This window comes from Rattus rattus, chromosome 4, assembly GCF_011064425.1.
Source record: "Rattus rattus isolate New Zealand chromosome 4, Rrattus_CSIRO_v1, whole genome shotgun sequence".
NCBI classification, from domain to species: Eukaryota; Metazoa; Chordata; class Mammalia; order Rodentia; family Muridae; genus Rattus; species Rattus rattus.
In genome coordinates, this window is record NC_046157.1 from 34,253,523 (window position 1) to 34,269,622 (window position 16,100).

Genomic DNA, 16,100 nt, shown 5'->3' on the forward strand with positions numbered 1-16,100 from the left:
CACAGCACCATAGACAGTGGCAATTTTTATCCTGAATTGTGTTACTGTTACACTGGATATTTAGAAGGAGATGACTGGGGGTAGAAGATTTTAAGAAGTGCAGTAGTGTGACAGCTATTTTAACTGCCTTTCAGCTCAGGTCAGAGAATGCGACCCAAGGGATGGACAGAGTGTGCATCCCTTACCACTGAGATCAAGTCCTTTTACTCAAAGAACTTTTGCCTCAGGATAAAGGGTGTGGCTTAGAGCTACATTTTTAAACCCACTATTCAAGAACTGACCCCCAAAACATGGCAGAGGTCTACACAAGGATGCAGACATAAGCCAGTTTCCCAACATTGCTGGTAGTGTCATGGATCTGTCTACTCACAATGGGTCTGCCACAATCCTTGTCTGTCTCCCTTTCCCCATCGTGGTTTTCCTCTTCTCATTTTAAACTGCTTATTATGCACGGAACTTGATTACCCAGCCCTGCTTGGGGGATGAAAAATCAGCCAACAAAGTAAGAAGAACAGATGAGGAGGTCCACTTCTGGAACAAGTCAGACCAGGGAGATCTCAGGGCCAGGGGGAGCCAGAGGGAAGGAGCTCCTTGGGGGCCAGCACCTGGTCACAGCGCCCTCTCTCCGCCCTGCCCCGGGGCTCCAGGGCCGCAAGCCTTGGGAGGGAAGGTGGTGAAAACGAGCAGAGCCCACACCGGGAGAGGAGGGAGGAGGACTTGGGCTGGGGTTGGGCGGCTCCGAGGTCAGGGCGAGCTTGGCCAGGGAGAGTGGAGAGCCGCCTGGCTGCGCATGGGGCGCGTGCTGTGAGTTCCAGTGAGCGTGTGTGCTCCACGCTCCGTCTTTCAGGCCGGCCCAGGACACGAAGCCGGAAGAGAGCTGGAGAGACCGGCCGTGAGCAGAGCGTGCAGCTCACACAGCCCGGGAACAGGCTAGTGCTTGGCGCTCCCCGCCGGAGCCTGCCCAGAGCTGGGTGTGAGGCTGGCTTCACGTCAACGAGCAGAGGCGGCCAGGCGGGGCGGAGTGCGCGTGCGCGGCTAGCGGGGCGTGGGAGCGGGCGCGGGCGCGGGGCGGCGAGCACGCGCACGCGCGTACCCCGGGCAGCCTGGGCGGCCGATCCTGCCTATCACGGCTGCGGCGCTGCTGGTCGTTCCCTTGAAGGCAGCGGAGGCGGCGGCTGCTCCAGACACCTGCGGCGGCGACCCCCCGGCGGCGCGGAGATGTGGCCCTTGGCGGCGGCGCTGTTGCTGGGCTCCTGCTGCTGCGGTGAGTGGCTTGGGGATCCCGGCTCTCAGGCTGGTGCGCAGCACCCAGGCGCCCCCGCAGGAGTGTGGGCTGCACCCCCGCCGGCCAGGCGGCGCCCGGAGGAGAGCAGAGAAGAGGAGAGGGTGGCGGGATGCACGGGCCCTGTGCACCCGGAGCGCCACTGTGGGAGGGCCCGGCGGGGCATCGGCGCTCCTGCCTCCTCCCTCTGCTCTCCTTCCCTAGTCCCTTTCCCCCTCGGGGAGAGCGGACTGAAGCTCCTCACTCTTCAGTGCGCACACATAAGGAAGACTGGGAACAACTGCAACTGTGCAAAACCGAACTGCAAAGAAAGCGAGGGGGCAGCTGCCGGGGACCCCACTCCCCTCCTCTCGCACCCCTCTCCTTTCTCGGGGCTTTCGCGCAGCATTTGGGGTTGAAGGACTAGAGTGGGAGGACCGGGCCTCTTGTGATGAAGTGCGCATTTTGGTGAAGTCGACCAGAAAGGCTTTTGCTCTACCGCGTAAGCACTGGAGCAGAGAGAACACGATGGACCCAAGTTTTATTTCCCACCCAGCTTTTATCAAAGCTTTTTTTTTTTTTTTTTTTTTTTTTCCTGGCCGCGTATTTTGGTGGTTGTTGTTTTGAAACCTAAAAACAAGCTTCCTGGAAACACTTTCTCGTGACACCCCCGCTACCCCACCCCACCCCCCCGCTCGCCAGCACTTTAATATATTCCTTATTGTAGATTAAAGTTGTTTTTTTTTTCTCCTTTGGAGGAAACGTATTTTTGGATTTTGCCCAGCTATAACCAGTCGTCTAAAGACAGTAATTGCCACGGATGCACCCCCCTCTTTTGTAAAGTATTTTGCTGTTTATAAACGCGTGCCTCCTTTGTAAAAGCCGAGGAAAGAATAGGAATTTTTGTGACCATATACTGCCTGTCAAGCTTCACATCCGCACATTCCTCTGCGAACTTTTGGTAAGAATCGGAACAGACTTGAAGCAGGATAACAGCAAAATGTTAAATTTGTCTTAGGATGCTGAATTAACTGAACCTTAAACTGATGGTTAACCTCAGTGTGCCACTTGTAAAGACCAGTGTTTGGGATGTGTTTCGAAGATGTCCTTAATCCTCTGCCCACCACTTCCCCCTCCCAAGCATCCTGGGTGCCGAAGCTGATAATAATAAAGACCTATGTTATCTAAATTGTTGGTATTAGATGTTTTCCGATGTCAATCGCCTTTACTATGCTTGTTGCCATCGTCGGCATTATAACACCGTTTTCAAATACCTGTTGTATAATCAGAGAGCTTTCTTATTGAGCCAGATACAAATCTGTAATAAAATGCCACTATTTCCGACCGTGGACAGTAAAGCTTGTTTGTCTGAAGAATAAAAAAGTATAAGCCATAATATTAGGCTTTTTTTTTAAAGCCTGATTCTCAAGTAGATTAAAAAGCAGAAATATAAGAATGGTGATAGGAATTGTGTTAGGCCTTTGTTAGCAATAATTATGATCACATTCATTAATGCTCATTTTGTATAATGTTAGCCCATTTGGTTCTATAAGGAGTTGCAGAATTCATAACTTGCACTATTTTTTTTGTGTGTGTGTGTGTTTGCTATTAACTAGGAATGAAAAACAAACCCAAAATACAGGCATTATGGTTTTGGGTGGTTAGGTGTTTGTAAATCAGGAAGTGATGATGTTTGTCAAAGATAAAATGGACTTTCGCTTGTATATCCTATGTAGGTTCGAAAGAACACATATGAAAACATGCTAACAGTCTCAGAACACAGGCAGTGTCAAGAGAGCCCGGAGACTGGATTTAAAACCTAGAATGAGCCGAAAGTCACAGATTTTGAAGGTGCATTTGTGCTGAAGTTGGATTTCATTTTCAGTTTCATTTATAATGAAATGGGTGACCAGAGGCAATGTCCTTGTAATCTTTACAGTTTCAGTGACCTCTGTGGAAAAGGGGAATGGGGTGGGGTTCTAACACCCTCTTCAGCCAATTAAAATGGAGTGCAGCCCCCTGTAATAGTTTAAAAGATGGGGAATGGATGTCTGTATTCCTTCCCAGCATGTCCAATTCTACTTCCTTTAAAGGCGTAGCAGTTTCCAGGGCAGTCACTAACTAGTAAACACGACCTTAAATACCAGTTGTATATATGAGCCAATACATTTTTTTTTTTGACGCTTGAGTTATTTTTCTTTGTTCAGAGTGACTTTTAAAAGTCGGGCATGCACCTGATTAAATTAAAAAATGTTTTTATTATCTAAATATAGGGGTGATTTAGCTGCTCACATAAGGTTTTCTTTCCTCTTGAAGAATAGATTATTTTGAAGCACAAGTTGCCAGTTTGAAGGAGCGCATGCATCTGTATGTGTCCTTGTTTGTGGGGCTGCATCAGCAGTCTGGAGCAGCATGCCCATGCACTGCATTAAATGCCTGCGTTGGGACACGTCTGCTGTCTCCCGGGGTTGGCAGATGGCTTATCTTCATCACTGAAGTGCTGATGCAAGTGTGGAAGGCCATGTTCTAAAGGCAGAAGAAGAGGTGCCCACCCCCTCCATGGATATATGTTCTAACTACTCATGGTTTTATTTGAGCAGCCATCTTTCCGGGCTCCCATGTATGGGGAGCCGTTTTACCTGTCTTCGAGGCTTTTTATATAAAACACAAGATTCTACTTTTTTTTTTTTCTAGCTTGTGCGTCAGTCTAATAAAATCCGTACCACGTTATAAAGTTACTTTCACTTTGCATCTGAGTGCAGTAACTCTTCGGAGAAAAAGAATGAGAATAAGGTGATAGATCTGATTTTGCTAAACTCACTGTCGTACAAAAAGTAGGAAACGGAGCACTCAGCAAAAGTGGTTCTTCCTTCCCTCCACCAGTGGTTCCCAGCCATCCCAGTGCTGCGACCCCTTAGCACACTCGCTCGTGTTGTGGTGGCCCCCAACCATACCATTATTTTCGTTGCTACTTCATAACTATAGCCTTGTTACTGTTATGAGTTGTAATGTAAATGTCTGATAGGCAGGGTGTCTGATAATGTGGATCTGTGAAAGGATCCTTCAAAAAGGATCGTTTGACCACGCCCCTCAAAAGGGGTTGCCACCTACTGGTGTCAAAGCCACAGCTCTAGAAAACACTTCAGATGTCAAGAGTTTCCCTCTTCGTAGTTGACTGCATGGAACAAACAGAAATGAGAGGCTCCGCCCTTGTCTTGAGTGTTTCTTTCCACATTCATGAAGCATTGCACAGGATCTGGAATCTCTTCAGCCTTTGAGGTTTAGGCCAAGAGAGGCCATGTGTAAGAAAGAAAAATTACCCTCTCCATTTTCAGCAAGTGTGAACTCACATTGCACCTTGGACTTGAGCACTCTACAATACCCTTAAAGGCATAGAGACACATTTCAAACTTGTGTGTCTCTTTAGTAACTTGCTGTGTGGTTTATGGAAGGAAAACATGTTTATCTTTCAGTGGCACTTGGTATACTGCGGTTCATGATAAGGTCACACTTCTGGATATAACTGACTTTGAAACTGCCCCAAACTCGTAATTCTAGATCGACTTGTTCTATTCTTATGAGGACTCTTTAGAGCCAGCAAATGTGGCAGGATTGCTTTGAGTCACATGGAATTAAGCTATGGACCCCCTACTACTCCTGACCTTTATTTTAGCATCTACCAATGGGAGCTTGGACCCTCCATCTTCCGTCCTAACTTACTTTTAGCCCCAAACCCAAGTTCTTTCTTCCAGAGGCCATTCTGAGGGAAGATCTGTAGGGTACCTCCCTGCCATTGGTTGTCTGCATCAGTTACTTCAACAGCTCTTGAGGTTTCTCAACTCATTCACGAATGTCACCCCACGCTGATAATTCTCTATTTACTTCTCTGTGAAAAGTGGTGGGGAGGTGTTTGGCTTCCCAGCCGCCCTCCCAACACCACTAACTGTAAGTTCATAGACAGCCCTTCTCACTCTCCTCCTTCAGCCTGCTCCAGAAGAACCCCATTTGCTTGTCCAAGGGGATGACAGCCCGTCTGCCCCTCTTTATATCCATCACGACGGAAACCTGCTCCCAGACTCAGTCTTGTATTGGAACGCTTGCCGTTGACTCCTCCCCTGAGCTTATGGCTTTTCTTCGTCTTCAGGTTTTACCTCATAATAAAAAAAGAAAACAAATCCTAGAAGATCCAAAAAATCCTTGCCCTAGTCCTCGCTCCAACACTCACTTGTTGAACTTTTCTCTCTGCTTTCCGGCTGTGTGAGGTCTATTTAAAGAGTCACTACCACAGCCTCTGTCACTTCTCTCCCGAGTGCGAGTTCCACATGGTCCCACCTGGCCGACGACATCGTTTCATAGACAGAAGCTACTTTTCAATCCATAGTTGAATTTTAATGTTGTGAACGTGAGCCCTACCCCTCCCTGCCTTGGAGTTGGCTACATCACCTTGGTGGTTTGTTTTGTTTGTTTCTTGTGTGCTTCTCTCACTCACTCCATTTTCTTCCCTGACTTACTCTTTGAGAATTATTTCCATGAATATCGACGCCCCCAAGCTTTTGTTCTCTGCCGTTTGCTTTACAAGGACCCTGCGGTCAGTCTTCTTCATACTGATGATTTCAACTACCCGCCATGTTCCTGCTGAGTCCCAAGTCTTTGTAGCTCTGACCTTTCCTCTGAAATCCAGAGTCATGGATCTGGGGATCTACTGGACATGGATGGCCACTTCGTTGACGTTTTTAATGCTCAGGCTGAAACACTGGAAGGCTAACTTCCCTAAATCTTCAGGCTCCTCTCCATATAATTAATCTACAACCAGCTAGTTCCATGACTATTTTAGTTTCCAGTTTTCGTTTTTTCCTTTTTTATCTCCCTCACCTCCCACATGTGACTTCTGTTGATTTTGCTGCTTTGATTTTTAATGCCATTTTTAGGTCTTCTTTCTACTTCTCGTTTACCTGGACTGTTGCGGGTCCTTAATGGGTCTTTCTTCTCCACTTCCTGCCCTCAAGCCGAGTTTCTGTGGCATGCTGTCTCTCTTAAAGCAAACCTGAGTTGAACCTTCTGTTGTCACGTCTAAACTGCTCAGCGGGACATTCAAGCAACACTTTGTAGATTGTCTCAGCCATCTTTCCAATCTCCTTTCCTGGAGCTTACCTGAGTAGCCTTTGCTTTCGTTGTTTCTTTCCTTCTCTACAGATTGTGTAGGTAGTTTAAGTAATGTGCTCTTTCTTTCCAACACGCTCCTGCTTCAGACCTATGTTTCATGTCTCCTTCTAAAGCCACTCTTAAGCACATTTACGTAGCTTTTTTCCCTTTGAGGAATTTTTCGATTCCACGCATACAGTTGACTTGAGATTTTTCTGTTATAACATGCAGTTTTGCAAGTCCAAAGGAGGTTAATAGAAGGATTGGGGACTCACCTGGTATATGAAGAGTGATATGAAAAGTGATTCCTCTCCCTTATGACTTGTAAATTTTCTCTCTCTCTCTCTCTCTCTCCCTCTCTCTCTCTCTTTTTCTCTTTGTTTGTTTGGTTTTTGGATTATTCTAAAAAAGTGTTTGTGTCAAAGGTTTGCATCACAAGAAATGTATAGAATCCTTTCTGAATGCTTGCAGAGACTCTTAGGATACTAGTGAAGTCATCTTCCTACCTTCTGGGAGTAATGGAAAGAGATGTGAAGCAGTACGGTGTGAGCATTTACATGGTGAGCAAAGGTCAGTAAGAAAGGACAATAGAGTGATGGTTGATAGTGGGCAGGGGGACCAGAATTAGCATCTCAAATGCTATGACAAGAAAGCAAGCACACTCTATCTGCATCTTTATTGTCAAGTGTATGAAAGGTGCTACAGTGAGAGCTTCTGTTCCTCTTCTCATTAAATCTTCACAAAATCTCCTGTAAAGTAGATACCCTTATTAATGCATTGTAGACGAGGACACTGAAATACAGAGTTAAGCAACTGGCCTACAACTATGATGTGGGATCTGGCTCCAAGGTGTGTGTGCTCTTAATCACAGCACATACATACTCTGTGCCCAGAGAAGGGTGTGGCCCTCCCTATGCTGGGGATCAGTTAGTGCTAAGCCATGTTTATAGGAATACAACTGCCTATGATCAGAAGGTCATTGCGATGGGAGATTGGTTTGGAAATGAGAGTACGAGATGTGAAGCAGGAAAGGGTCTTGGAGGACCTTGGTTTGTTTCCTGTGCTAATGTCCTGAGAAGTTGGCTTTTTGAGAATGGGGGTGATGGGATGCTGCTGGGCAATGGAGCACACACTGGCATTTAGAACAGTTATTTTGAGACTATAGAATGGCATGGAGCAGTATGGAAGACTGAGGCAGGGAGCCAGTTTGGAGCTCTGGCAATGGTTCAGGGGATAAGGGTGAGGGTGTAATTCATTCATTCAACAGGCTTTGGATTTAGAAACTGCTGACTTGGGAAGCGTAACAAGATTTTTTTTTTTTTTTTTTTTTTTTTTTTTTTTTTGTGGCTAGAGAGAAGAGAGGAATCTAGAATGATTTATGGGTCCAAGTCTGATTACTGGTAGATAATTATAAATATTTTGAGAAGGTGAAGATTGGGAAATATAGTGTTTTATAATTTGAGAGACATCGTAAATTTTTAAGTGATTGTAGTTAACTCTCTCTGGAATACATAACAGACCATTGATTAAAGTCTCCAGTTTAGACGAAAGTTGGGGCCTGGTTCAATAAGAAGATGTTATTGTTAAAACTATGGGAATAAAGAAGAGGTTGTTGACCATGAAACCCTGGTCTTAGTTATTGATTTTTACTGTGAAGAGACACCCTGACCAAGGGAAAAAAAATTTAAAAAATAATGTTTAGTTGGGAGCTTGCTTAACAGTTAAAGAGAGGGACTCCACCATCACGGTAGAAAGCATAACAGCAGAACTCAGGCCTGGTGTTGGAGCAGTAGCTGAGAATTTACATGTCGGCATCGAGAGAGAGAGAGAGAGGAGAGAGGAGAGGAGAGGGGAGGATAAAGGGAGGGAGGAGGGAGGGAGAGAGAGAGAGAAAGGGAGGGGGAGGGGAGAGAGAGAGAGAGAAAGGGAGGGAGAGAGAGGGAGAGGGAGGGAGGGGGAGAGAGAGAGAGCGCATCAGCTGGGTTGCTTTAGGTTTTTGGAACCTCAGAGCCCATCACCTCGACGTTCCTCCAATAAGACAAGACCTTCTAATCCTTCCCAAACAGTTCCACCAACTAGGGACCAAGCATTCAAACGTAAGAGACTGTGAAACCATTCTCATTAAAACCACCACACCTTAGGAACACTGATACAGCAGCATGATCCAACAACTACGCTTTAAAAGCTAGGACAAGGTGGAGAAAGTAAACAGGTATGTTAGAGGTAGAGGAACAAAGTAAGAAAAGAAGATGAGGCACTGCACCGTGGCTCAAGAGCGGTAGAGAAGTTGAGACCAAATGAACCATGTGAGTTGGGCTCATCCTAAGAGGGCATCAGTGATTTGCAGAAGAGCGGAGCAACCGTATAGTATGAGTGAGCAGAGTGGAGTCCTGCTGACACAGCCGGGGAGTACCTGGAGGTCAAGAATGTCTTAGAATGCTGGGTAAAAGAGATGAATATGTGGGCTTTTTAAAGTTTGGCACATATACAGTTATTAAAAGGTGATTTTAAAACACTTCATAAAAGGAATAAAGGGTCGCGGAGGCTGGTAGTTTGTGAGTCCTCTAGATGATGGATGAGAGTCAGCTCTGAGTAAAGAGCTCATTTCTGGAAGGGAGAGAAGAAGCCTTACGGATAGTCGAGGCCGTGGGTAAGTTTATGTGGGAAGTGCTATAAGCCTCGGGCTTCCTGGAAGGGCTCACTTTGAGTGAAGAAGGGAGAGAGTGCTGCTGGAGACACAAGCCAAGAAGCAGAAGGTGAGCGTCTCAGAGTCATTAACAGGGGAGAAGTTACACATGCGCTGTCTGAAAACATTAGGGGCCCAGATGAGCAGTGACGCTGCTACGACAGTCTCCGGTTCTTCAGGAGCCATGCAAATTTGCTCCGAAACCTGCTAGACAGGTTGATTTTTCTGCCCTTCACAACACTGTTGGTGCAGAAAGAGCTACACGGGTGACCTTGCGCGCTGTATAACCTGCTTACATTCCCCCTGCAAGAATTTCAAGCGCCTAAAGATAAGTCCCACTTCTTCTTCTTCTTCTTCTTCTTTTTTTCATTTTCATATCCTTCCGTCCTGACACTGTTTTATCCAGGTTATTCTTAACTGCTGACTGTATGTCTGCTTTTCTGAACACATGAGCTGTGACATATGGATCAGGCCTTTCTACCACTGCACTGTTGTGAGGAGGTTCACGTTGTTGGTGCTGTGTTCATGGAAGCTGTGAGATCTAATGGTTTTGGCATTTGACATAATAATCTTCCTCAGTTTATTTGGTAATTTGCCTGTAACTCTGGCATCATCCTTTTAGGATGAGTTTCCATACTCGGGAGTAAGACTGTTACAGCATGTCTTACCTGTGGGAATTTTCTTGTGTCCTTTACTGTGTTAACCAAAATTTCCTCAAAAGATCAGACGATGTCAGTGTTCTAATAATGCGTTTGTGGATATTTGGGGCTCTGCTTACTGCTATTGTCATGAAGGTTGACCTGCTTTATTTAGCCAGGTCAAATTTACTTTTCATTTTACTGACAGCATTTATTCTGCTTAAGTTGCTTCAGCTATGAAATGTTTTCGCCACAAGAAGTATTACAGCGTAATTAACGGCTTGTGGAGTCCCCGGAAGAGGTATATTCCAAACAAGTTAGAAAATTACGGAGTGTTTGCAAGCCACCTCATTCTTACCTGGGGTCTTCCGGGGGCGAAAAAAAATAGAATGGTTGATCCCTTCATTTGAATCTTCTGGAAAAGCATAATTTTGAACTGACTCATACGAATATAATTTTTAAATCTTGAAATGACTCATGCTGCTATAAAATGGACCAACATTTTAATTTTACTCCTTTAAGGAACAAATCAACAAGTAGACAAAAACCACTTTTGAAGGCAAATAGGTAGACCAGACACATCGTAGGCAAGAATACTTAACGGATTTAATAAGGGATGCAAAACTGGTTGGGATCTCCAGGTATTTTAAATTAGTATGGTGGGACCCCTCTTCCATGAGGTACAAATCGGCTACAAGGAACAGTTTCTATCTCTATAGAAGAGTCGTGGGAATGACCCTCCATTCTAACAACTTACACAATCGGAGATGGTCGAGGTGAAGTCAGTGGACTCAGAAACTGTAGAATCTTAAAATTGCAGGTCTGCTAGATAATGCCCAGTAGCCACTAACAAGACACTCTGGGAGCTTTCTGACCACTTCAGAGTCTTTACAGTTATTTTCTGATACTTCTCATCCTTTGTGACATCACTTCTCCCCCCATCTCCCTTTGTACAACGTGATTCCTTGCCCTCGATGTCTCTTTCTCCAGGGAAATAACACAAAAACTCCAAGGGTATAGAGATTGTACTTGGACATGAAGCCTGGGGCTTCCTAATATTTGGCTGGCTAAAAAAACTAGAGAACTGGGAAAGGTCAACCGTGCATGCCACCAAGGCTACATTCCCCAGAGTGTCCAGAAGGCCCAGCTCATCTCAGTAGATGCGGTGATGTCCAGTTTTATGCTGTTGCCCTGTGTTTGTGCAACATGTTGTTTCTTAGGGAATATTTCTTAGTTGTTTTCTCCTGCATTGCTCCTTAGTGTTCTAGGAAGTCTAGGAAGGGTCGTTCGCTCTGACGCTTCTTATTAAACCGTGCTATAGGAGATTGACTTGCTCAGCACTGCACACCAGCGTGCCAGGCAGAGGACTTGTGTTTGAGTTTTCTTGAACACAGTGCAGAGTGTATTCTGGTGTAGAACCTTACATTCACCCCCCCGATGAGTGTTTATTAATAATTATACTTAGAGTAATATTTTATGCCCTCAATTTTATGTCTAGTTTACATAGAAGGAGGAAATATTAAAGATTAACAGGGCCAATGTTTTATATTTGTTGGTACTTTGAGTTTCGATGGAAAAGTCAACAAGCTAGTCAGATAAGAGCTTTTGATACGCGGTCGTGTTGTATAATACAACTGGAGTCTCTCCACATCTTTGCCATTTGAGTGGAATGGGAAGCAGGGCACCAGGGCGGTTTATTGCCATTGAGAACAGCCAATGGGCATCTCTACCCATCAGCAGCATCTGCTGTTGGTTTCAACTTGTTTCTTGGCTTTTAGGGTAGTTTATGGTTTATTGGAGGAAGAAATACCTGTAATCTACATTTCAAAATTGTTCTGTAGACTCAATGAAATGTCGGGGTAGGAGAAATGCCATTCAATTGTGTGCCAGCCTTTGTGAGACTTGCATACAAAGTGTCTATCGCTGTCTCTTTTGAAGTGGGAAATAGCCACAGAGAACATTTTTTCCCTCGTTAGTATTCCAAGACTTCCCATCCTCTTGGAAAGATAAGATTTGATTCATTCCAGTTGCTTTGTATATTAAAGTATAATAGAACTGGCCACTTTTTTTTTTTTTGGGTTATGCAGCCTGAGTGAAGAGATAAATTTCGTATCACTTTAGCACATTCCATCTAGAAGACATGTATAGAAGTTGAGCCCGAATAGAATATTTGGTTTTCTATTCAGGGTGTTCCCATAGTAAGGATAGTATTTTCCTACATATATCAGTAAGCAGACATGATTACTTCAGAGCTTGCGAAGCTAGATACTGTACCTTGCATATTCCAACACAATTGGTAAATTTATCCCCAAGATGCACGGTAATGCATACTTTGTAGTATTAAGACCGAATAAAGGAAAGCTATAGTCTACTAGCTGGTGTGCAAATAATTTGTTGCTGTTTTTCACCTTGTTCTTGTATTACAAGCATAAATGAACAATTGAAGTAGCCTTCTTTATGTTAATGGTTTGTAATACACCTAAGATAATAGATCACGTATGCGGATTTTAATGAAATGTTTTTGTGTCTGTATTCCAGGTTCAGCTCAACTCCTGTTTAGTAAAGTCAAATCTGTAGAGTTCACGTCGTGCAATGACACTGTGGTCATCCCTTGCAAAGTCCTTAATGTGGAGGCCCAAAGCACCGATGAAATGTTTGTGAAGTGGAAGTTGAACAAATCGTATATTCTCATCTATGATGGAAATAAAAATAGCACTACTAGAGAACAAAACTTTACCAGTGCAAAAATCTCGGTCTCAGACTTGCTCAAAGGCATTGCCTCTTTGACAATGGATACCCATGAGGCTGTGGTGGGAAACTACACCTGTGAAGTGACTGAGCTTTCCAGAGAAGGCAAAACAGTTATAGAGCTGAAAAGCCGCCCGGGTAAGTGATGCAGTTTGCTTGTTCTGAGTCTCCTGTTGAAATATGGTTGCCACTGTGGGAGTCCTGTGAGGTGGGACCTTGAAGAAGTCACTAGGAGGAATTAAGGCTCTTCTCGGGCAGGTGGACTGGCCATCTGGAGAGAAACAGGACACTCATGTTTCTGTCTCTTTTACAAACACTCGTCATCTAGCTCCTCTACAGTGTTGGGAGGTAGCACAAAGATCTGTCTCAGAAACTGAGCAGGTGCCGTGGAACTTAGAGGCCTCAGAACCAGAAACCAAGTTAGGGTGCTTATAAGTCACCTCTTCCTGGTACCCTGTTGCTGCAGGAGAAAGCAGACTCTTAAAGCAAGTAAAAGTAAGACCCTGGAACTTATCTAAAGGCCTCCTGTGAAACCGACCCTCTTAGAAAGAGAGCACAATAGTAGCCAGACTTGTCTCCCATTTATAACTCCTTGTCTCAGGAGCAAGGCCTAGCCTTAGCTATATAACACATCTGAGGCTAGCCAGGGCAATAGGAAACCTCATGTTACAAACAACCTCTTCCATTGAGGTAATGGGTGTTTCCGTTCATTGTCATCAAATGTCATCAAATGTAACTAAGCTGAGTGTGGTGGCCCATGAGTGATCTCAACACTGCAGAGGCTGAGACAGAAGGATTGTTGCAAATTCGAGGCAAACCTGGACTCCATAGTGAGTTACAGAAGAGGTTCAGGGGAAGACCTCACCTTACCAAACCAAAATAAACTTTTGCAAGCAAAATGTACTTTTTATTATTCTATTAATTTGTCAAGTTCCTTCTGGTTATTTCGTCTTTTTGTGGTCTTATAGCCTTCAACACTGACCAAGGATCAGACTGTTCTTACCCCACTACCACTACCACTACCACTACCACTACCACTACCACTACCCTGCCAGGGGACGACAAGGATAAAGGAGGTTGCAAATTAGGTAATCATGCTGATTCCTGGAGGCTTCTGTGGCCAGCTTGCTACACTTGCCAGCAACTGGGGAAGCAGGGATTCAACTTAACCGAATTGAATTCAGTCTTGATGCTAGCGCCCAGACTTTTCATGAGTGGGTTGGTGAGTTGTGGACGGCAGTGTTGTTATCTGAAATAAACAGTCTCCTTTCTTTTCTATATTTTGCTGTGCTGGCTGATTTTTTTAGAACCACATTACAAGGGATCTTAACAGTTTTAAAGAGTGCATCTTAAGTTCTACTTAATTCGAAAGGTGTGTTGCAGACCTCAGGGTTGATGACACTTTGAGAACCAGCTCTGGGTGGGGAGCAGGACTGCTGAATTAGGTCAGCACTTCCCATCTGTTCTTGCTTTTAAAATTACAAAATGTCCGTTAGCAGATGGGGAGGGGTGGGCTGGCCTGATTAAATATTCTGACCCAGGATTAGGCATCATGCAATCTGAGTTACACACCCTGTTCAGGACTCACTGTTCACCCCATTCCTCAAGGAAGACTCTTCACCGAGTCCAAGATGCCTATCTCTGAAATGAGGATGGAAATCTCATATATCTTGGGTATTTGTTTGATGTGGTGTCGACATACTGCCCGGAAGTCTGCTGAGAAGGGAAGGAACGGCTTAGACAAGAAGAATTTGGGAGGCCTCTGCACAGAAGCTCACATATACCTTACGTTGTGATCGATGTTAATTTGGGTTGTTTTTTTTTAAATGTCTGCCTTTCAGGACGATCTGGTCAGTCAGTAGTGTGTACAGGAGGAGATCATCCTCTACCTAGTTGGAGATTTTCTGAGAGAGTGGATAGGAGGTTCACGGGAGTGAAAGGGCCAGACATTAGGAACAGTGGTTTGGATCACTGAGAAAAACCGATTGAAAAAACAAACAAAACCAAACAACAGCAACAAACAAACAAGCAAGAACAAACCATAAGTTTGAGATTGAAAAAGACACAAGTGGAACGGAGATGAGTGGGATGGGAATCCCAGTGTCTGAGAGGAGGACATCTTGTTTTGTATATAACTGTCTTGTCCTTGTTTGCAAGATGTCCTCCTCTCAGACACTCCATCCTCCCGACAGAACTAAGAGCCAGGCTTCATTTTGTGCCATTAAGAATGGGAAAGTTTTGTTGTATACGACATGAAAATTCTACCAGAAGCTTGAAGTTTCTGAGTTTTTATGTGTTTTTAATTAAAAAGTAAATAAATAAATAACTGGTGTTGCATGGGAGGAATCAGAGATAGAGAAGTGCTGCGTACCCTTAGTCACCCTAAGTGGTTGCATCTAATGTAGCTGTGCCCTGGTTATCAGAACCAAGGGGTTCACGGTTGTCCCGTGTAAGGTTCTCTGTTATTTCATCCCACTTGGCTAACCGCCATTGTGATCTCAATACGGAGCAGGTAGATGAGCACAAACATCCTCATGCTAATCCTTCAGGCTCTCACCATGCCTTGGGTTGCTCCTGACTGGCAGACACTAATGTGTCATCCACATCTGTGACTCTGAAACTCAATAATAATTCATCAATGAGTTATTGAGTTATAATGGATATATATGGATATATAATGGATATTATATATATAATATATTCATATTATAATCAACGAATAACAAATGATCTTCTAAGGTGTGCCCCACTCAGCACGATGCCCTTGAGATGGTGGGTTTCTTGTGTTTGACTGTGTTTTATTTGTTTGCTTGTAACATGTCACAGATGTTCATAACAAATGCTAACCCCGAGGGTTCTTGCTAAGGCGTATCCCATTGATTTCTTATTAGCTTGTTTAATCATTCACCTCAGCAAGAAATTTTGATCACTTTCAATTTTGGGTTATCCATTAAGTATATGCTGATGTTTTCTTTTTTTAAAGGAAACCACTAACAGGTTTCCGGAGTGGCTGTTCTTTCTTACGTTAATGTCAGCAATATGAATGCCCAAATCCCTCTGCATCTTTGTTGTGATATTTTGCTGCTGTTTTGTAACATTTTCTCTTTTTTAAACGTTGTGGGTAATTCAGTTTTAAAATTAGCATACGAGGTATTGAAATACTATGGCATCTTCAACGTGTATTTTAGTAGATTCTCTTGCCCCCTCGTCTCCCAGCTCCTGTTGCTTCTGGCCCCTTCCTTGGAACCCCCTCCCCCAGTCTCTTTGCTTCATCCGTGTACCCTGTGTTTTTTGTCTACTCCCCGTCTTTTCTAATCATCCATTTTCATCATTTCGTGGTCTCCTTTATAGCATTTTAGACTTTCTCCATATTTACACACATACACACACACACACACACACAGAGGCTAGGGCCTGCACATGAAAGTGAACATGTGTCCTTTGTCTTTGCAGAACCATCGCTTGCCCTGCAAGCTTCATTGCTTTGTTGTCTTGCAGCTGAATAAGATCCTCTGTGTATATCACCACTTTTCATTATCCATCCATTATTCACTTGGGCTGGCTCCGTGGCCTTGCCGTTGTGTGGAGTGCAATGGTAACATGGCTGTACTCCTGTCTCTTTGGT

At 44.4% G+C, this 16,100-nt stretch overlaps 1 protein-coding gene across 9 annotated transcripts in view; it reads left to right on the forward strand.

Moving 5' to 3' along the window:
- The first annotated feature begins 562 nt into the window (after positions 1 to 562).
- The window catches only part of Cd47 (CD47 molecule), a 60,754-nt gene continuing 45,216 nt past the window's right edge, over positions 563 to 16,100 (forward strand). For 6 of the 9 annotated variants that reach the window (XR_004387672.1, XR_004387671.1, XM_032900268.1 and 3 more), the window contains exons 1-3: positions 563 to 1,264; positions 12,266 to 12,613; positions 13,444 to 13,563. Coding sequence is in view for 7 of the 9 variants with exons in the window: in XM_032900268.1 (XP_032756159.1) it covers positions 1,219 to 1,264; positions 12,266 to 12,613; positions 13,444 to 13,563 (514 nt within the window). In the remaining 2 variants the exon portion in view is untranslated. The remainder of the gene's footprint in view (positions 1,265 to 12,265; positions 12,614 to 13,443; positions 13,564 to 16,100) is intronic. The other 3 variants (XM_032900270.1, XM_032900271.1, XM_032900269.1) reach the window with 3 other exon arrangements.